The sequence below is a fragment of the Pipra filicauda genome, unplaced genomic scaffold (assembly GCF_003945595.2).
Source record: "Pipra filicauda isolate LSUMZ 115617 unplaced genomic scaffold, ASM394559v2 scaffold49_size4853605_pilon, whole genome shotgun sequence".
Lineage (NCBI taxonomy): Eukaryota > Metazoa > Chordata > Aves > Passeriformes > Pipridae > Pipra > Pipra filicauda.
Genome location: NW_024104642.1, coordinates 3,772,335 through 3,794,163, shown reverse-complemented (window position 1 = coordinate 3,794,163; position 21,829 = coordinate 3,772,335). Strand labels below are relative to the sequence as shown.

The 21,829-nt window shown below is 39.4% G+C and overlaps 1 protein-coding gene across 4 annotated transcripts; it reads right to left on the bottom strand.

The window, feature by feature from the left end:
• Positions 1 to 372: 372 nt before the first annotated feature.
• Positions 373 to 20,829, bottom strand: LOC114000591 (TBC1 domain family member 7). Of its 4 annotated transcripts, none has more exons than XM_027745007.2 (10): positions 20,745 to 20,829; positions 19,359 to 19,410; positions 19,127 to 19,280; positions 18,558 to 18,678; positions 17,764 to 17,844; positions 14,240 to 14,472; positions 11,965 to 12,102; positions 10,126 to 10,271; positions 2,367 to 2,496; positions 373 to 1,520 (listed from the first exon to the last, which is right to left on the bottom strand). In XM_027745007.2, the coding sequence occupies exons 4-10, from the start codon at positions 18,667 to 18,669 to the stop codon at positions 1,434 to 1,436; spliced, it is 927 nt and encodes a 308-aa protein (XP_027600808.1). In that variant the 5' UTR covers positions 18,670 to 18,678; positions 19,127 to 19,280; positions 19,359 to 19,410; positions 20,745 to 20,829; the 3' UTR covers positions 373 to 1,433. The 4 variants fall into 4 exon arrangements, with proteins under 4 accessions (XP_027600808.1, XP_027600806.1, XP_027600813.1 ...); XM_027745005.2 differs by having other exon boundaries at positions 19,127 to 19,277; XM_027745012.2 differs by having other exon boundaries at positions 14,285 to 14,472; positions 19,127 to 19,410.
• Between the last annotated feature and the right edge of the window lie 1,000 nt (positions 20,830 to 21,829).

Here is a 21,829-nt window from a genome sequence, read left to right as displayed (position 1 = left end):
CCACCCCAATCATTGTGATATCCTGTACCTCAGCCTTGTGAAGCCTCATTTACCTGAAAATTTACAGTATTAATGGAGTACCATTACATTTCTAGAAAGGCATGCTTGTCCACCAGTCCAGCAGACTAACATTCAGTACATTCACCTTACAAACACATCCAAATAATAACTAGTTATGTCAAGTATAAGCTGGCATACAGAAACATTTTTAAATTACAAGTAAGTCAATTTACCTTGCTTCGGGAGTTAGATTTACTGCTTCAAGAGTTAGATTTACTTCTTCATGAGCAAGAGAGCACACTGCACAATCAAAATACTGTAGCTGGCTGACCATCAAACACTTTGGACATGATCACACCACTGCTAGATATCTTCATTCCACCAGTATTTATTGAAAAATATTTACATATTGGTGTTGTGACCCACCCCGGAAAGGAGGGGTGGGTTACCCAGGTTCTTATTAATAAATCCCTTGAGGTGGATTAGAGTGAAAATGACACTGAATAATTGGTGTTTGAAAACATATATATGTAGGGTTTATTTTAGAATAATTTGTTTCAAAGGTAAACAGGTATGGTGCCATTTTGGGTGTTACCATCTATATCTATCATCTATAGCAATACAGCAATCATTAGGATAACACTTAAGGAAATGCATAAGGGAGAGAAAGGGAGAGAAGGGGAAAGAAAGGATAAAGGTGGAAAGATATATATAGTCAATGCACACAGTGTCCAGCGATGAAACTTGGTAGTTGCAGCTTCCACGTCTATTAGTTGAAGTGGTGGTCTTGATCCATTGGGGTGGGGGAGGAAGGCCCACACACTCAAAGAAGTTATGAGTTATTATATACTTCCAGAACACCTTGTACCTCCCAAAGGCGGGGAGTTTTACCACAGAATAGTGTCATGGGCCGTGCCACGAGCCTCCAACGAGCCTCCAACGAGCCTCCAACGAGCCTCCAACGAGCCTCCAACGAGCCTCCAACGTCTCCTGGGCATGCGCAGAGCTCCTGTGAGGGGCATGGTAAAAGGGTTTTTCCCGCCTTTCAGGACTGGTGCAGGGATGGGCTTTGACGGGCGTGCCACAAGCCTCCAACATCTCTGACAGCCCAGGCCAGACATGCAGAGTTCATGAGAAGGGCATGGCAAATATGGCACTTCCTGCCTTTTCAGGACTCGACCCCTCAGCAGCACTGGTCAGGGGATGGGCCCTGCTGGGTGAGCAGCCGCCTCTTCCCAGCCTGCAAAAGTCCCCTGGAGATTCTAGAATGCGCAAATCATTAACCTTTTCAGTCTCTGCCAATTGGTCACAATGTTTTAATAGCATTTTTACATAGGTTAATGAAGAACATCACACTAGGATGGGGCAAGAGTGGTATAATATCTTTTCAAATGTCTTTTTTTTCCCCAAGCTGTCACAAGCGAAGAGAGTTCTCAGACTGAGTGTGCTGGAGTCCCACAGTGTGTGCGCCACAGATCAACAGCTTTGCTGACAATGGCATCAGTGTTGTCTTGAGGAATCTACAAAAGATCAGGGCAAGATGCCTTGTCAGAGTACTTCATTTGGACTGTTTCGTTTAAAATAAAGATTTTGAATTTCCAGTTCATATTTTCTCTCTTTAGAAAAAAGAAAACAAAACTAGAATCCCACCTTCCTGCCCCACCATCCCACCACCCCTCAGTCCTACACACACCATATTACCTCCAGGTTTTGGACAAAAAGCTTTTATTTACAAAATGGTAAGGTTACCACCCAGACATCTCACACTTCACACATCCCCGAGTTGACAGCAGGCAGAACTCGCACTGGCTATCCATGACCACAAACATATCTCATCAAACTAACCTGGGTTACACTGGAACCCTACAGCCCTGCTGTGATGCTCATTACTATTCAAGGTCAGGAAAGTTCAGGGTCAGGTTCATGACCCTGTCCTCACATCAACAGAAAACACACCTTGAGTCTGTAGACTGCGCACTCAGCCAAGAAGCAAAGAAAAAAAAGCAGCCAGAAACCAACCCCTCTAAGGAGCTTCCAGAAAAATTAACCTAACCTCTCCTGCACTTACTTTCACAGAAAAACCCTTTAGTATCACAAGGAATATTGTCAGTTCTGTACAAATGTAGATAATACATTCCCCAAGCCTAAAAATAACTTCAGTCTATGAAAGCCTTACCTCCTCATAGAAAAAATCATTATTCTCATTCCTGTGCATTTTTCCTTCACTTTTGTACTACTCCACTATTCTCAGGAAGGAGTGTAATAATATCTCATGGTACATCTGTAATAATATCAATGGTACATCTGCAACAGGCAAATGACTAAGGCTGAAACACACTTTTATAAAAGCACAATAGAGTACTTACATTTTCCAAAAACTGTGTGATCTTTTCTGCAGTATTTAGCGCTATTATCTTCATTTTAAAGGTTAATAATATCTCCAAAGCAACAAAAACGAGAATCTTGCAGGACCCACTAATAACTTTGTCCCAAACCCTACAAGAAAATGAAAACAAATCACTAAACATTATTGCAGTGCTTATCTGCTTATCTATCTGCTGGAACAGCCTTCTACAATCACCTCTTCCCAGATTATTTTTCTGAGTAACAGCAATGTATTGAATTATTTGGGTTAGGGCAAATAAAAGACATTTTATCAGCTCCTAAATCTGTTCAGAGCAGAGGGATGGCAAGCAGTAATTGGTATGTACTGATATGGTGTGTTGCTGTTTAGAAACTGAACTGTTTACAAGCTCAAGTACAAAAAGCAAATCTTGTTTTAATAGCCTGAACTGTAACAACTACTCTACCGTGTAGGGTAAAGGTTAGAATTTTTCCTAGTGCAAAAAAGAAGAAATTAACTTCATTAGCATGCCTAATATACTCTTTCAAACAGTTAAGTAGCTGAAAATTCAAAAAGGGATGTAATACTGAACTACTACATCTTAAGCAGCTAAATATTCCAGGTCATTGCTGTATATGATACAAATATGACCTATCTACAGGATGTAATCCACTATGTTTAAATCAGGCACAAGAACAACTATTAAGTCTTCCAATCCATCCCACTGTGCAGACCCTCTCAGAATTACCTAAGCACTTCTACCACTTGTATGAAGCTGTATCTGGACCTCAGTTTTAGGAAAACCTGAAGGGCAGGGCTCCAAAGGCTGCATGTACTTCAGTAACAGAACCTGGATGAATACTAAAATGGATCCTTACTACCAAAACTACCAACAATTTGAAATCATCCTTCATCCAGCAGCTCTCTCTCAGGCCCAGTTCAACACACTCGCGACAAAAGATTATCCAAAACCAGTGTGAAACCATCTGTCAGATGGCAGCTTTTATGGGCTTGCATTATTTTTAGTTCTTGAATTTTAAGAGCTGTGTCAGAAAGACTTTTTGAGGATTACAGATCTTGTTCCTTCTGGGCACTTGTTCAAAGTACTTCTCCTTCCAAATAAAATCATGGGGGACAAAGATCACATACCATCTTCCATAATTTCTGAATACAGTCACACTAATTGAAAATCATCTTCTGCAGCCCACCTATAAATCTGGATCTGTGGATGTGCTTCTTCCAAAGGCAACTCGATTTTTGTATGACCTCTCCTAGACAAATTTGCCCTTCAGCCCAGAGTGCCAGCAGACTACAATGCAGGCACAATATGAACTTTGACAGCTGAATTGAAGTGTAGGTATCCCACTTTTAAACAGTGAGAGCCAAGCCAAGAGCCATTAAGATGATGAAGGGACTGCAGCACCTCTCCTGTGAGGAAAGGCTGAGAGAGTTGGGACTGCTCAGCCTGAAAAAGAGAAGGATCTGGGGAATCTCATCAATGTACATAATTACCTGAAGAGAGAGTGCAAAAAGGATGGAGCCAGGCTCTTTCCAGTCGTGCCCGGTGAAGGGATCTGAGGGAACAGGCACAAACTGAAACACAGGAGGTTCCCTCTGAACATCAGGAAACACTTTTTCAACTGTGAGGGTGACCGAGCACTGGCACAGGTTGCCCAGATAGGAGAAGTTGTCTCTCTCCTTGGAGACATTCAAAAGCCGTCTGGACATGATACTGGGCAATTGGCTCTAGGCAGGCCTGCCTGAGCAGAGGGACTGGTTGGACCAGTGCCTGGTCCCTTGGTCCCTGCCAACCTCAAACTTTCTGTGGCTTTCTGGTGAAAAGCTTTATAACTTGCTGGAAGGCTTGCTGCTGCTACACAGTGCTTATTTTTCACACTGTGACTCAAGTCAACTCTATCAGTTTCTTAACCTCCTATTCGCATAAATTTTTGACACTATTTTCACCACCTCTCCATTCATCAAAAAATTTAGACTAGATTTTAACTTACAATGAAGAAAGGAGGAAAAGAATATGTTAAATCCTCAGGACTACTCTTAAAAAAGAAGGAAACAAAAACCCCCACATGGACTGATGGGGGGAAAAAAGGCACAGCCTTCCCCTTTGCAATTTAGTTTTAATTCCCTGTCTTGTTATGACAAAAAACTGAGCATAATTCCCATATGGAGAGGAATAACACATAATCCAAGATCAAAATCTTACTGCTTCCTTTGCGGTTTGAGAATCCCAGGACAAATTATCACTGTAAATATTACACTGATGTTGAAGTCAGGTCTAGGAGCTTTGAGCAAGGCTATGAGAAAACTGAGACGACAGCCCTGTTCCATACTGTACAAGTCATCCCTGTTTATTTCTAAAGCATTTTCCTTACCAAACACATCTGTTTAGAACCCAAGAACAGCTTCCCCGTGTGTTTCATGCGCATCAGAATTATGTAATTATGAATGACAATTACAAAGAGCAGCAAACCTCAAAAACAGGAAATAATTTTTAAAGTTAATATTAAAGCACATGTTAATTCAAAAACAAACTTACTAATCCTAGTATAAAACACCTAGTCTCATTATTTTGCTTCCGACTCTCCTGACTTTAGTCTCCATAACTGCATTAGGTTACATGCTATGCTTGGAAAACACTCTATTGTTTTCCTGCATTATTTAGTCTGATTCCAGAACAAATCTTTTAACAATGGCAAAACGGATGCAGTACCTAAATCACCAGTGTCTTCACAAATTTTGGAAGATGGTGCATAGAGAAGTGGGTGAGATGTCAGCACTAACCAGCTGTTCTGCTGCAATATTTTCTCCTTTAACATTTCCAGCTATTGTTACTCTCAATGCAATGCCACCAGCAACACTGTGTCAAGAGTCAGCACCTTCTCTGTACCAGCAGAGCCAAGAAGAACAACATAAACTGTGTCAAAAATGGAAAAAAACCACAGCAGATTAATAGTAGAACAGAAACATCATGCCTCTGTGCCTATAGCCCTACTCAGAAATGCTGAAAAAGAAGGTATATGCTAAATTCCCTACATTTGTGTGGCTGTCTTCCTCTATGAAATATAACCATTCGACTAACTACAGGAGCATTCTTGTAGGTATTTGTCTAATAGTGAAACAGTAGTGACAACCACAAGGAAAAATAAGAAAAAACAGGAAGCACTTAAAGCAAAGAGCATGCCCAGGATTATGCAAATAAAACCATTTACTTTTCACTGAGCTTTTTCCATAGACAAGATACCACTTACTCTGTGTGCACCTATGTGTGAACGGATGACATTCTCCAGGCAGCTTCTGAGGTTGCTACACTGCTACAGTGCAGTAGGACACAAGAAGCATCACAGCATTCCTGCTCTCTCTTTTTCTGAAATATTACCATCAATCTCACAGTTTTCCCCCTAGGCTGCACAGTAAACACACTTAGCCTTTTTCCCTGGTTCTGGTCCTCCAGTTGTTCAGGCCAGAAATATCTAAAAAGAGCCAATGCTTTCTCCTCTGCCTGTACTTCTGGGTGTCCTTCTAATGGTAACTGGGCATGGAAGGACGTGATGAGGCTCACACAAATCTCATCCTGATGTCACATCATGATCTTGTGCCCACCCATCTACAGAGCTGAGAAGCAGCTCAGTTACTTAGGCAAAGGCAAATCAAATTAAGTTTTTCCACAGTAGTAGCCCACATGCACATTTTTATGCCCTCCCACTCCATAGTAAATTTAAGGCATTTTTCATCATATTTCTGTTCTTCCTACTAACTAATTACTTACATTTTTACAACTAGATGTAAATTATGCAGGACATGGAGATCACAGATGTAAAACTACAGAAGCCATATATTAATACATGAGGCAGTGTCAGCTGGAAAGTCATAAATTTCTGGAGAATGACCAAATACTTTGCCACTACCAAGTTGCCAGAGACTAATAACCTAACACCACCCTGCTAATGCCAAGCCTTCAGTGCAGAATACAAACAACATTACTCAGGGGCATGTTACATGATTGGCACCATTAGGCCATAAAAAAATGCCTGGCTCATTCACAATTACAACTGCAAAGCTGCACTACTTCTGTTGTGGCTGGATCATCTGGGATGATAGTGTTGGATTAAACTGGCAGCCAACATGCCATTTTGCCTGTAGAACTGAAGCCACGAATGGAACACCAAGCTCTAAGAGCAGGGATTTCTAGCTGAGGGCCAATACAGCACCATTGGAAAGCTTTCCAGGCATGGCTTCCCAAACAGATGACCAGATATGCTGCTGCAGAAATCAAGCAAACAGGGTAATGATGAGTATGAAAACAACGGCGTGATCCAGTTCTCTCCCTGTTTCAGAGACAAGTACACCTTTCTGTCCCTCTTAAACCTGTGCTATGGGCTGGTTCATATTCCAGAAAGCACCCTGTCTGTATTCCAGGTGGGACAGAGATTCTTTGAAATGGCCAGTTTGCTCCTCTCTTTTATCAATATGGCACCTTTAAGAAGTTTTAAGAAGCTTGTTGAATAATATGTCAAGTGTATTAGGGCACACAAAGACACTGCATAAGTTCAAAGGAAATGTTTCTACCTGAAATCTGTCTATATACATTTTCCAAGCCCATTTCAATTAAACTGATGCATTAATTTTACCTATGGTGTGACTGGAAGTGTGCTATAAAAGAGTATTTATATTGAATGGCAATGCCCGCCAGAAGTTTAAGTTGATATTGTGCAAAGTCATCCCACCACTATCAGAAAAAACTTCTGCACAGTATATACAAGCCTTGTACAACTCAGAGAAAAAAAAAAGAAAGAAAACCATGAAATCTAGATTTAGCTGCCTGGCAGAGAAGACTACAATTTATAGAAAGCAATCAACCTCTCCAAGAAATACAGTGCTAAATCATAAGATAAATTAAATCATAAAAGACTGTGTTCACATCATCTCTCACTTGACAAAAAAGTAAGTAAAATTCACAGGAGAACTGGAGTCCTGTTTTCAAATCTCAGCAGTTCCAACACTGCCACTTGGATACATTTCAGATAAGCATTCAGGCTTCTAGATTCTAATCCAAAGCGAATCTCCAAGCATTAATTAAGTTCATTTGTCACATGCTACCCATGAAGTATGTTATTTCCTTAGTGAATAAGGCCATTATGATTACAACTGAATAATTCAGAAACCTAAAAAAGAAAAAGTGCACTTGTATCATGTTCCCACAAGAACTGTTGGCAAAAGGGATTGCTCTGCCATTAGAAGTATCAACATGAAAATTTGTTTTTACTCCATAGTGATACTGAAAGCCAATATTTTGACCTTTTCCATGGGAGGAGGTGGGGGAAGTATTAAAAAAATTCCAGGTAATCAAAATATTCTATTTCAGTAAGGTCAAACAGCATATATGAATGCTAAACATGCACACTGACTAGACAAAATACTTTACATAAATAAACTGATTCAAAATGGTAGAAGTTTGAAACTAAAGGTCCTGACAAGATGAAATATGAAATCGAAATTCTTCATCTAGATTTTTTCTTTTACACTATCAAGATTACACAGCTCCATAAAATGTTCTATTTTCAACAGAAATTTTAAAAAACTCTTCTTCTTCCAAGAGCAAAACTGCTCTGATGCAAATTCCTCTTTCAGCAACAGTTCTCGGCCATAAGACTAAGTAGCAAAATTGAATCAGATAAGCTCTAAATAAAAATATTTCCCAGGAGACATGCGAAGAGGTTTCCAATGCAGTAGATTGCCAAGGCCATTTCAGATCACAAAAGCCTATGGAAAAGAAGGTCTGAAGAGACTGACAAGTCCTAGCTAGGGCAGTCACTTCTGACTGATGTTAGTTTACATTTTAAGGCATTAAGTTGCACAAAGAGAAAGCACAGTGAAACAAGAGCAATCATTACCTGCTGAAAATAACCTAAAAACGCAAATGTGAAAGAGATGTAGGTAAACCATAGGGGATCAATTGCTTCTAAGGCTGTAACAAACACACTATGTACTTAAATAATTTCTGTAGCCATAATAGGAGTAAAAGCTTTCCACCATCACATCACACACAACCAGTACACAGAGATGACTATTTTGGGGACTTACAGGTGCTTGATGAGAAGAACCTGGCATGTAACAATTACAGTGCTGCACCTAAAGGTTCAAAATGTTTTTTTCTCTCAAACATATTCCTTGCCAACAGTAAAACATCCAGAACCTCAAGGGCCATGGTTCACCAAGACCAAAGAGCATGATTTCTAATCTTACAGCTTGTTCTCTGAAACTTTGTTTTTATAAGGGCCAATAAAATTTTTAAAAGCAGCCATTTCTCACTTTTCTTCATGAAACATGAAGTTCCAGATAAACAAACAACATTGCATTCACTATTTAGATTATGACCAACTTTATCACCATAAAAGCATTTTATACAGAGCAATTTACAAAGCATTTCGTTTCCACACTAGGTTCCTATACTAACTGAAGCCCTGGAATTGATTTCCTTGAAATAAAAATTCCCTTGAACCTTATTACTCCTCAAAGTTTTCAGGCTGCTGAAGATGAAACCATTGGTTTTTTTGTGCCACATCCTGTTCAGCTATTAGCAACTCTTATTAATGCAGAAAGAATGTGTTTCTCTACATCCAGCTTGAATTTCCTGCTTTCCAAGAGTTCTCAGGCAGCAGAATTAGAGAAATAATACAAGTTTCGTTTCAAAAGCCCTTCAGTGAAATGCTATGCACAAGAATTTTGCCCTATTAAAAGCTCAACAACCTATTTCTAGCTGTAGAATCCTGATGCAATCCACTATTTCATTAACTTTGTAATACTCAACCTGCCCTAGGACTTTTTAAAACAAACGTTGTCATGGTTTAACCCCAGCCAGCAGCTGAGCATCACACAGCCAACTCAGTCACTACTCCTGCCATTGGGATGGGAGAAGAATTGGAAGGGTAGAAGTAAGAAACAAACTTCTGGGTTGAGAAAAAAAGAGTTTCATAATTTAAAAGAAATAATAATTTCAAAAAACTGTAAGGAAGAGAAGAAAAAAATAACAAAGAGAGGAAAATAAAACTTGAGACGAGTGATGCAAATGGAAACAGCTGCCCACCACCAACCGATCAACAGGCAGCAAGTCCCGAAGGGAGCACTCTCCTCCGCCAGTTTTCACCCCAGCTTTATTGCTGAGCATGACTCCATACGGAATGGGATATCCCTGAGGTCAGCTGGGGTCAGCTGTCCTGGCTGTGTCCCCCTCCCAGCTCCTTAAGCAGCCCCAGCCTCCTTGCTGGTGAGCAGAATGATGCTGTGTTAGTGCCACTCAGAAATAACTAAAACATCCCTGTGTTATCAACACTGTTTTCAGCACAAATGCAAAACATAGCCCTGTATGAGCTACTCTGAAGAAATTTAACTCTATCCCAGCCAAAATTACTACACATTCCCAAAATCTTTTTCATCTAATGATGATGATGTTACAGTCACTCCCTACGAAATTATTTCGGTTAAAAAGCCTGAAAACGACTACCATTCAGCCATCTATCACTGACAGGACTTTGAGTTTTAAATCCCAGGAGTGTCTAACAGAATCAGCTGGTATACTTAACTCCATTCTTTTTTAATTTCAATGGGTGAAATGATCACACAGATTGATTATCCTGCATCAGTAAAGTCAGCAATAAAGTTAACACCATAATCTTACAGATAAAGTACAGAAAGCTCTTTGCGTGCTACTGACAACAAAAAGCTAAAAGTACTATGAAGTTACAAATTGAAAAAAGAGAACTTGCCTCTGTAAACTGGACTCAGGTAAACATCCTGCAAAACACTTTTTAAACCAAAGATCATAAGGGAGCTTGCTCATTGCAGCACATGCTTTCAGATGCATCAGGAGTCTGTTATCTTCAATGTTCAAATACTGCTCCAGAACTTTTGGCTGAGAAAGAATTGGAAAATTTTAGGTCACTCACATCAGAAAACCTTCATAGTTAATGCACACTGTAAGACATGGAATGTCTCAGAAATTCAATTGGTGTAAAACAACATGTTAAAATAATGAACTCGCACTGTTTTAACTGTTCCAAAATATGAGTGTTGCTGACTTTTGCAATTAACTAATTAAGTACTTAACTAAATAAACAAACTCAGCTTCCTTAAATTGCTGACCACTAGCAGAACTTCCAATATATGCAGTATTCCCTAATGCAAGGAGGTGTTTCAGAGCTTAAGACAATGCAGAGATTAAACATCCACTAATTACTGTTACCTCCACAAGTAAAATTGAGTTTCATTCACCTCAAACCTAATTGCCTTAGCACACATCAAAAAAAATCTACACACAATACAGCAAAACCCAGAAAATCAATTCTGAGAGTAAATCTCTGTGCAACCCATTAAAAGCTGGACATTGATTTATTGCTTAAAAACCCAAAGTATTTAGAAGGATAAACATGTGGATAATTTTCTCATCTTGTTTAAATTTTAATGTAACACAATACACATTTTCATAAATTCAGGAGTACCTTTTTGCTTTTTGTCATAATTAAGTAAACAGCTAATGACTTCAGCTGTCAAAGGGAGAAAACACGTCCTTTTTCCATATTCTCACCTGCAGAGTCTTGGTACTTGGTAATTGCTTATATTACAAAAAAAAAATTAGGGAGGGAGACACTTGGCACTCTTTATGTAGTGAGAGTACACACTTTCTTTAAAATACTCCTTTTTCCTTTGAAAGGAATTAAAGAAATCTGTATAGTTTAACGTATCACCCCCAGAAAGAGGAGGTAGGTTTAAAAATTATTTCTTGTTCCAAAAGACTAACAAACAAAGGGCAGGCATCATTTTCTGCAAAACAAATTTTCATTCGGTGCTTGCCAGTGCACCGGTGCCACCTCAGCGGATACTGTTAACTAAAGAGCTTTTATCTGTTAAGGCTATTTGAAGAATTACAAAAACTTTTGTGATTTTGATAAGTACGCATTTTCTTTACAATCAAATTTTAATTTTATAAATCAGTAAGACAGAAGTTCAAAATTAACATTCTATGACAGCGCTTAAAGGATCAGTGCTAAAACAAAACTATTCCACTTTTTATTATAACTTAATTTTCAACATACTGTTTTTCTGAAGATGTAGTACTCTGGTTCATTTAAAAAGCAAAGACAATTGTGCTTTGTCTATCATACAATGAGCCACACATGGATGCTAGAGATGCAGCCTTAAAAGTAGCAGACATACATCAAGATGTTCTTAACTCTGTAATTTAAATTTAATTGTTTAAAATAAAAAAAATTCTTAAGTGACCGATTTGTGAGAAATATAATTCACCTAGATACAAGCAACCTTTAGACAACCTAAAAAGGAAATATAATTCAACTAGATACAATGCAACCTTCATGCAAGCTAAAAAGAAAATAAGATGTAACTGAAAATCACCATGCAGCAAACAAAACCAATTGTGCAGGACAGCACAATCAAAACCCAAAAGGCACTCCTCCCATTTTCTCAAAACAGCTGGTGGAACAGAACCCAAGGGTGTCACCTCTGACGCTCCAGTTGTCTCCATGTATTAATGCTTTCCACAACTGCCTCTCCCCACAAAAGGAAAAAAAAAAGTGTTTTTTCCTTACCAGTTGTTGCAAGGAATCTTTGTGCTTGCTGTTCAGCTGATTCACAAAGCAACTGACAAGCCAATAGCATTCTACAGGATCCTCCACCATTTCCTCCATTGCTTTAGCAATAACAAGAAACACTTCATCTTCAGGTTCCTGGAAAACAAAGCCAAAAAAAAGTGAACTACACAGAAGTATTGGACTATTCTGATTTAAATTATTCTTATATTCCTTTTCTCTGCTATTTGGGAGAATAAATGGAAATCGACGTACACAAAGAGCTGTTCTAACATTCATAAATAAGACATCGGGCAGCAGCTGCACTATGATGACAAATACTAAAGCAGAGCAAATAAGACTTGTTTTAATTTTAAAACCAAAACACACAATAGGAGCTTGGGAAAAACTGTTTCAAAGTTTCATATTTTCTCAGATGAGAAAATACTACATTCTAACAAGGTAGTGATAATCCCACTTATGTGGACCACATATTTATACTGCACAGCAGCAGAATTTTTCATGCTGTTGATTGCTAAGAGCCAAACGGGCCCCTCAAACACTTCTGTCGTGGATGCTACAGATACCGAAAACAATGCGGCCGTGAGCTGTGCACCTACCTCCAACACACAGAAAATCATTTGGTTTGAGATAAGCTTCCTAGAGACAAATACCTTTTCCAGGTTATGAGTATCTTACTCCCTGCAATCCACGACTAGAAGCATGTGATGGACACACCATCACCTTTTCTCATGAGGAGATACCTTCCCAACAGAATTATCAGCCTAAACCACAGGTAATGGTATGACTGCACACAGGGTAGATGTAGGCGAACTAACGCTAAAACTAGCTAGATCTCATGCCAACAGCTGACTCAAGAACTGTCTAAACTGGGAAGATGCACAAGGAACGGCTCTCTATTTGCCTCATTTCTCAGAGTCTTCCTTACACAGGCAGTACTGACTACATTAGGAGGCAGGGTAAGAAGCCAGGTACGTGTCCACAGTCTGATGTACTGTAACCCTCAGCAGCAGTAAGCTATAGGATCACAGGGTTTGATGCATGGTGAGTCTTAAATACTACTGATATGTCTCTGCCACACAGACTGCTGCAATGCACACATACCCCTACTTAAACTGTCTGCTTTCAGATTGCACAAAACATTTACCAGACTTCTCTCTGGTACTCAAACATTTCAAAATATTTATATCAATCCAACATCATCTTTATATTCCCCCTGCCTCCACAGTAAAACTGAGCTACTATCAAGCAGTAACCGCTTATTTAAGGGGACATTACTGCACAGAAAGCAGACTGGCATAAAGAGAACAAATGCTTTCTGCAGCAAAACAAATCCAAGTTACAGGACTAATAACTAGTGCTTTGCTGAACACCATCTCTATGAAACCCCATCACAGTACTGAGAGCAGCCAGTGCTCTCGAATGCACTGACAAAACATGTGCTCAGAAGGCAATACTGCTCTAGAAGGGAGGAATTTTTCGCCCACTGGGTCACAGGCCAAGATCAAGGAAACTTCTCTACAGGAAACTTGCAGGGTAGGACAGCCACATTCCTAGACAATGGTAAGGGCACGAAAATGTTCTCCCTCCTTTAACAAGAGAATGCTGTATGTAATCCTCCAGATCAAAATATTACTGAACTTTCTATATTAACTTTAAGCTCTCTTTTTTTTATTTTTTTTTAGTTTTTATGTCAAATTTTGTGATGGATAAATTAATATTAAATAAGGGACAAAATCCACTGCAGAAAGCCCTGTGGTTCCTTTCATCACATCCTCTTTGACAGAGGTTTATACATAAGATCCACACATTGTTTTTCTCATCTCTCTACTGGCTTACCATCACATCAAGATCCGTTTGTGAGTACACTGTAAACTGCAGAGTACATGCATGACCTGACAGAAGCCCTGATTAGTTCAGACTAACGTAAAAAGGAGGTCAGTACATTAAAATCTAGATTTAAAAACAAATAATTTAAATATATGATGCAATTTGCATTAAGTCATGGTTTGTACGGGCTCTGAATTATCCTTGTTCCAGGACATGTAAGAATCTATGAGCTCCAATAGGATTATGTCATTTTCATTTCAGTGCTATAAAGAAACTGAAGTGCATTAGAGTACAAAATGCTTGAAAAGCTAGCAGGCAAAATACACAAAAGGGATTCTAAGGCATAAAATCTTACATAAGTACTTAGGGGAAGAAAAAGAGAAAAGCACTTTGACTAAAATTTCTTATTTTGTACTAGTACTCCTCTGTTTTCCATTCACCTTACTTGTCTATCTACATGCATTTGTGAGGTGACTTGCAGTTCACTGACCAATGCAAAAGCCAAGTTTCGAGGCAATTTTCCTGATTCCAGTTGATGGATGCGCAGGAAAACATCCACCTGTGGGGTAGAATCATTAATAAAGCGAATTACACGAAGAGCATGGTGTATATCCCAGTACTGCTCCTTTCGGCACTTCATCACCAAAGCATGAGATTCATGGTGAGGAGGAATAATTCCTGACAAAAATTTTAAAAAAAAAATAATTAAAATAAAAAAATACAAGCAATTGTAAAGAGAAATCTTACTTGTTACTTGTTTATACTTATCTAGTTTTTAGTATAGTTATAGTTGTGCATTTGTGCCCACCTTCCACTTACTTTGAAAACAAAGTGGGTGCAGAATGATTTTTATCTACATTAGCTGTTCATTTTCTCAAATTCTACACTTTGTCTGAGATGACAGAGAACATACAGATTCCATTAACCAATGCAAAGATACTGTACAACTCGGTATTAATTACTTGACTCTCTGTATCATAGATTAAATCTCTCTAAAACAACATTCAGAAGCAAAATCAATCACACGGGTTGAATCAGTTATAGATTAAAACTTAAGAATACCACACAGGCACTTTGCAAGGTAACATTTTTTACATTCTTAGCACAACACGAATATTTGTTCTAGTTTTCTAGGAGAAAAAAAAAATTAAAAAGAAATAAAAGTAGTAAGGTAGACAAAATTAAACTGCATCTCCAGAAGAGATGCTCAACATTTCACTAGTGGAGCAGAATATTTCTCAGTGCAGAAACCCATGAGAACAAAGTATTCTTCAAAAATCAGTTTGAAACAAGCTACCTGCTGCTTTTATCTCTCACTTTAAAAAAAAAATATTCCTGTCAAGTGTTAAACCATGAAATGACTGAGTTTAGTAACAAGCACATCAGACAGAAAATTATCTTTTCATTTCCAACTGCAAACCTGTCTGCATTTCAAAAGCTGGGACAGAGCAAGACATTTTTCATGTTATGCCAAAAGAGAGTCAACATCATGACTTTGTATATACATATTGCCAACTGCTCTCCTCAAATACAGAAGATAACCTTAGGCAGAAAGAAAAGCTTAAAAAAAGCTTAAACAACACAGGGATGTCCAGAAACCATAATGAGTCACACTTGAACAGGAAATTAATGGAGACACTGCTGACGTACCATGCAACCTGGGACAGCATCAAGTCTTGGTACATGTCTGAGATAAGGAAGCCTATCCTGTCAGCAAAATTTTCTTAAACTATTAACACTGTTTAGAGGACATGTAACACTTCCCATCAGAAATGGACTAGGTTGTCGTTCCAATTACTTAAGGAGAGATATTTTGCATTCCTTTTCAGTACCAGCTTTTCTAACAAGTGTTAACACTGAGATACAGCACAAGAGAAGTCCTTGTTCACCTCTGTTCACCCAAGAAGTATACAGAATGACAGTATGGATGCTTGAAATCAGAATATCTCAAGTTGGAAGGGACCCACAAGCATCGAGTCCAACTCCTGACCCTGCAGAGTACCACTCCAAAAAATTACACATCTGAGAGCACTGTTCAAACGCTTCTTGAACTCTGGGCAGGCTTGGTGCCACGACCACTTCCCTGAGGAGCCTGTTCCAGTGCCCAACCACCCTCTGGGTGAAGAACCTTTTCCAAATATCTAACTTAAACCTCCCCGACACAGCTTCATGTCGTGAAACGAATCACTCTGAGTTTAAAATACAAAATCTTTCTAAAAATCAATATAATTTTCCATGCAGTTAACTCAGAAGGTGTTTTGTGTTATCACATGATTCACGGATCATCTATCTATAACAGTCAAAGACTGACCACTAGCTCTGCAGTGAGCCACAATTTTGCAGACTATATTTTGCTATTATAATTTTGGCTGAAGGATCTTTTATTGAGTCACTTGTCTAAACCTTCGACACTATATCTCCTACAACTAATATTTTAAAGGATGCAGACTACTTCACTAGGGCCCAGGATGCAATCACCTTTTTTATGGCAAAGGCTTTTATCAAGTAGAATTACTCTGTCAGTTCAATGATCAATGCCAAGAACTTCCAAGTTTTATAATTAGATCTTGCACCTTCTGTGCTCTGTTCCTTTATTACCTTTGCCAGAAACAGGCTCACAAATCCAAATAATCAGGGATTGAAGCCACAACTTTTAAACTGTAGAAAATCAGAAGCGGGAAAAAACCCAAGAAAAAATTAAAAATCATTTTTAAAACTCACCTAAAACTTTCTAATACACTATTTCAAACTTCAGACACTGTAGTGTAATATGGAAACAAGGAAGATATTTACTTGAACATTGTTCAAGATTATGGTACGGCCTAAGATTAATAAACATCCTAAAACAGACAAAAACTGTTTTGGAAAATAACCATTCTGAGGTAGGAATCACCAGCCTTACTGACTCTGAATCACACATCAAGAATCTTCATATGAAATATATGTGGGATCTGTATCATGTACTCTGGAGAGCCAAATGACAAAGAATATGCGGGATAGTTCACAGGCAGTAAAAGACAGCAGCTTCCAAGCCAATCTGCAGACTGATGCTGCTGGTCTCCCTGATGAAACATTTTGGCTCTCAGCTCCTTTCCTGCCAGCACAGCTCTGCTAGTACAAGACTGAGCATGGGAGCCACACTCAAGCTTTACAAAGTGGCACAAGCCCCCCCCCCCCCCCCAACAGTATGGTAAATCACATTTCTCTTCCACAGATTCGGTCCGACGATGTACCTTCACACTCAGCCTGTCGGTGTTTCTCTACGTGCAGCAACTCTAAGGAAAACAAACTCTCCAGGTACCTTGTAAGGGTCAGAACTCCTGGGCCTTGCACAACCCCTCCTGTCTCCAAGTGACACAGGTAAACCAATACACTTGACCAGTTAGTGCAAAGCCATTAGTACTTTTGAACTAGTCATCGACTAATGCACTTCAACGAAAATATAACCTATTTATGGGGTTTTATGGTTTCTGGGGATACCATAACTTGTCTTTGGCCTCATAACTTCTTCAATGGCAAATACAATTCAAAACCAGAAGCAAAACCAGAAGCAACCAAGATTTTGTGGAACACAAAGATTTTCTTTAGAATAAACATGCATTCCATAACTTGCCCAGTTTAAAATTAATCACAGCCTTACTTCAACCTAACTGTATGTTATTTCAGAAACAGCACTGAATATCTTATCAGGTATTGGTGACTTGCTATAACCCACCTTTCAAATCCATTTTATAACTGTAACTGCATAGTGTTACAAAGTTAAATACAGAAACACACTTTTCTAGGTACACTTCAGCAAAGTTCTCAAAAACTACCCATGGAACATTGTTTTATAATTGCCATTGTGCATTCGAGGTGGATACAAAAGTAGGCTAAATATGCAGCAGTAGGCAAGGTAGTACAGAATAATCCATGTCATTACCTCTTTAAAAAAATACACCTTCCTACATTCTATGTTATATTTCATACCTAGAAGCACTTTCCACACCAGTATACGATACATGGATGGGAGTGGAAACCTTTGACTAAATGTGCAAAGCTTCTCAATATCTGTAGAAAAATAAAAAGAAAAAAAATTATGATAAATTTAAATATAAATAATTTTGTGTCTCTGATCTACCTAACTATGACAAATCTTCAGCTGCTCATTGAAATTCTCACTTTCATCACATATTATCCATAAGATCTTTCACCACTTCAATTGTGAATAGAATGTGCCCTATAAACTGCAACAATTTTGAAAAATATATACATTGGCTTGATCTACAGTAAAACTACTTTAAGTTTCATCAGGAAGAAACTGGATCATTTTTATAGGTATTTTGTAAATCGTGCCACTGTCAAAACAATTAAGGGCTTTTTTAAAGGGACGACATTTATCTTTCTGTTCTGTTAGAGATGTGGCACTCCTCAGGGACCAACAGCAATAACAAAATCTTCATTGTTTTGAAGTTATATGGAATAAACAGCGTGAAATGATGCGTTCTCCGATTAAAATTGCTTTCATTAAAAAGCTTTTAGTTTCTTCAGCACAAAGAATGAGAGAAGAAAAAAAAGGAAGCAAACTGACAAGTCTTTGATAGTTTTAAAAACAGATTTTCAGATCTTCAAAAGTCAAAGGTCTGCTAGCAATAACTGAGGGATTAGTGGTAAAACATGAAAAACTTAAATGAGTATTAAGCACAGCAGTTTAACATTTTCTATTACTCCCTCCCCAGCTCCTTATCACCAAAGTAACAGAGGAAAGAGTGAAATCCACTTGCCCAAACGGTCATCTTTTAACAGAATTTCCAGTGACTTCTTTTCTTCAACTCCACGAAACCCCACTTTTTCATAATACACTGAGCGAAAATTCCTCTGAGAGTCGTCAGCCATGACTGATTCCTTTTGGAGAAACAGTAATTCTCTTAAGACTTACAAGAATATTTTCCTTTTATGCTAAACTCAAGTACTTTTGCTCACCAGTAGAAGTTAACTGCCTATGTCTCTATAGTAGTATTACACCCTACAGAACATTAAATCTTCCAAGATTTTTTTCATCATATGCTAACAGAGAAAAATCATTAAAATAATTTAATCTAAACTAGGTCTAAAGAAATCAACTTTCCAAACGAAACACAGGAAGTTTTTGTTTTTTAAGTTACTCCCATAGCAAATTATGATACTTTTCAAAAAGTTTAAAAAAAAGTCTGCTGGTCTTTTACATCATACCGCGTATTTCAAAACCAATATAAAAAATACAGTTAAGAGCCTGACAAAATTTTGGGTACAGCAACCCTACTCAAGTACAACTGTTACCTAGGTAAGTAAAATAATTAGGTTTCATACTCACCAGATGAGGTAGTGAGAAGCAAGGACGAGCCAATTTTGGCCTCAGTGGCACAGGAAAGAATAAAGCTAGGGATGTAGGTTTCTTCTTACATTGCACATATGAATTAAATGTTCATGTTGTTACCTGAGGTGTCAGGTGTGCCCCTGGGCAGCTGCTGCAAACAATCCATTTATTAACAGTCCATCAGAAATGACATAGAGGGTGCAAAATGCACAGTTTTGGTTATACCCACATAGTGATAAACTGGTTCCAGCCCCTGTAACCAGGACAATGTAGTGGAATCCCTGTAGTGGAAACAATGGTAAATTCCAGTGAGTACTTTGTGTTTCATAACAACTGTAAATGATATTTCAATTCAGTTCAACTTTCTAAATATCAAATCTCTCTCCTCTGCAGGCTTGCAAATGTTAGAAAGCTCAGTTTCCTAACTCAAAGGACTAAAACCAATATTAACTTTTATGTGCTGTGACAGCAGCAAAACTTGAAGAAAAATAATTTATTTTGAGTGAGGGGCAATGGGTGAATGATGCACTGTGAAGCTTTTCTAGATAAATTCTTCTTTTCTTTGCAGAACCAAAGTACACATCAGGAGCAAAGCACCCGTGGATATAAAAAAAACCCATAATTTTGCAAAGAATATACATGTTTAAATTTGTATATCCACCAGGCCTATTTGTGTTTCAAACTGTAACTGTTTTTAGAGCTTTGCAGCATCAGGGCCAAGACCAGCCAGAAAAATATAAACCAGGAAACAACTGAATTAATGCTTTCTGAGACAGGTCAAATATTATTTCAAAACCAGAGGAAAAAAAATATTACTTGCAAGACATGCCAGTCCTGCACTAGCCTATGAAAATGACTCTGACGTTCATGTACTGTGCATTTAAGGGTCCGGTGATCACAGTGTTCACTGTTTACACTGCAGCCATGTCTAATGGTGACTTATGGAGCTACAGATACTCAATTACTTTTAAAAATGCTTAGATTTTCATTTACATTTTCAAGTTTTTAAAATCTGAATTTAACATGTGCTATTTAAAAAAATTTAAAAAAAAAAAAAAAAAGCACGTGTTTAGCCCGTACCACTTTGTGGAAAGCTGACGAGAGAATCACAGAACAGGAATAATAACTATAATTTGAAAAACAACAGCACTATCTATTAGAAAGGAATGCTATTTTAATAATTTTAAACTACCACTGTAACAGCAATACATTTTATTTACTCAGTGGAAAAAAGCAAGAATATAGTTTCCTCCTCACTCATAATTTAGCATATGCATTTTCCATGTCAGGCAAGCGACCAGTGTTCCAACCTTCACACGAATCTACAATATAATGGAAAAGGGAAGGGGGGGGGGGGAAACAAACCCCCAGCCAGCTCACTGGAAACGTTCTGTACAAAACCGTGCAATTAACTCGCCCTGTCTTCAACTAAAGCATTTTCGGCCCTAACAGCGGATTTCACGGTACCCCTGCGTTTCACGCCGGGCGATGCAGCAGCGGCGGCAGTGCCGCGCAGACCCCGGGTAAGGAGCCACACGCCATCCAGCGCACTCCGCCCGCCACAGAACACCCTCCCTCGCAGGCCCTGTCGGAGGCTCCCCACACCCGCCCGTACCTCGGGGCTAGACTCCCGGCCTCCGACACATTCCCAAAGGAAAGTACGGGCACACTTGGGCACGGGATCAATGTCCCCCCCACTTCCCGCGAGACCGAAGGACACCGGGACGCCACTTCCGGCGCCTCAGCAGGCGGGCGCATGCGCAATAGCCGTGCCGGCCCGGCGGCGGGCGTGGCTCCCGGCCGGCGGTGACCGGGGCGATTGGGGGTGTCTTTCTTCTTGTGGGGTTGTTGCAGCCTCTCGGGCTCACCCGGTCTCTCGCGCACCCTGGCTGTGCCCCCCATCACCTCTCAGTTCGAGCCCTCTGCCACCCCCATCCATCCCTCAGAGCCGGCTCCCGCTCCGTGCTGCTGCCCGCATGGCGTGGGGTGCGCTGAGGGCTGCACCGCGTTGTTTGCTATAATTGATGTGCTTGGCGTTTTTGCCCCATCCCCAGTGAATCCTGGGGACACTTTACTTAGAGCAGTCCCTAGGAACCGGAGTGCGGTTTCCAAGTCCCAAGATTTACTCTGGTGGACGTGACCAAAGCACCGGGTGCTAAATATCCTACCCCTCAGAACAGATAAAGGACCACTGTTTCAAAGCCTCAAATATCAACCTGTGCTGCTAAAACTGTGAGACATTAAACAAATAATATGATTTTTATTTTGGGTTCGAGCTTTTTTGTAGTTGGTGGTGATGTTTTTATTCAGATCTTTGAGACCTTGCCAGCCTCTAGCTGTGTGATTGCAAGGACTAGGCAGCTGCTTTTAGCAGGAGATGAGTTTTCAGCTCATGGCCCCTTCCCAGGAGCAGAACTTGATCGAGACCATCAAACACCCAAGTTAGCCACCCCAAGATTTGGAAGTTCTAGAACCACAGAATCAGGGAATCAGTTAGGTTGGAAAAGACCCCTGAGATCATTTGAGTCCAAGCTATGACTGAACATCAGCATGTCAACTAGACCAACTAAGTGCCACATCCAGTCTTTCCTTAAACACGTCCAGGGACAGTGACTCCACCACCTCCCTGGGCAGTCCATTCCAATGTTTAACAACCCTTTCCATGAAGAAATTCCTCCTGATGTCCAGCCTGAACCTCCC

Excerpts from the sequence above, each read along its gene's own strand:
- LOC114000591 (XM_027745007.2), bottom strand. The coding sequence starts at position 18,669 with ATGGCTGACGACTCTCAGAGGAATTTTCGCTCAGTGTATTATGAAAAA. Across the intron at positions 14,473-17,763 it reads GGTGTGGAAAGTGCTTCTAG|GAATTATTCCTCCTCACCAT; the intron begins GTATGAAATATA and ends AATTTTTGTCAG. Across the intron at positions 1,521-2,366 it reads TCACACAGTTTTTGGAAAAT|ATTCCTCAAGACAACACTGA; the intron begins GTAAGTACTCTA and ends GATCTTTTGTAG.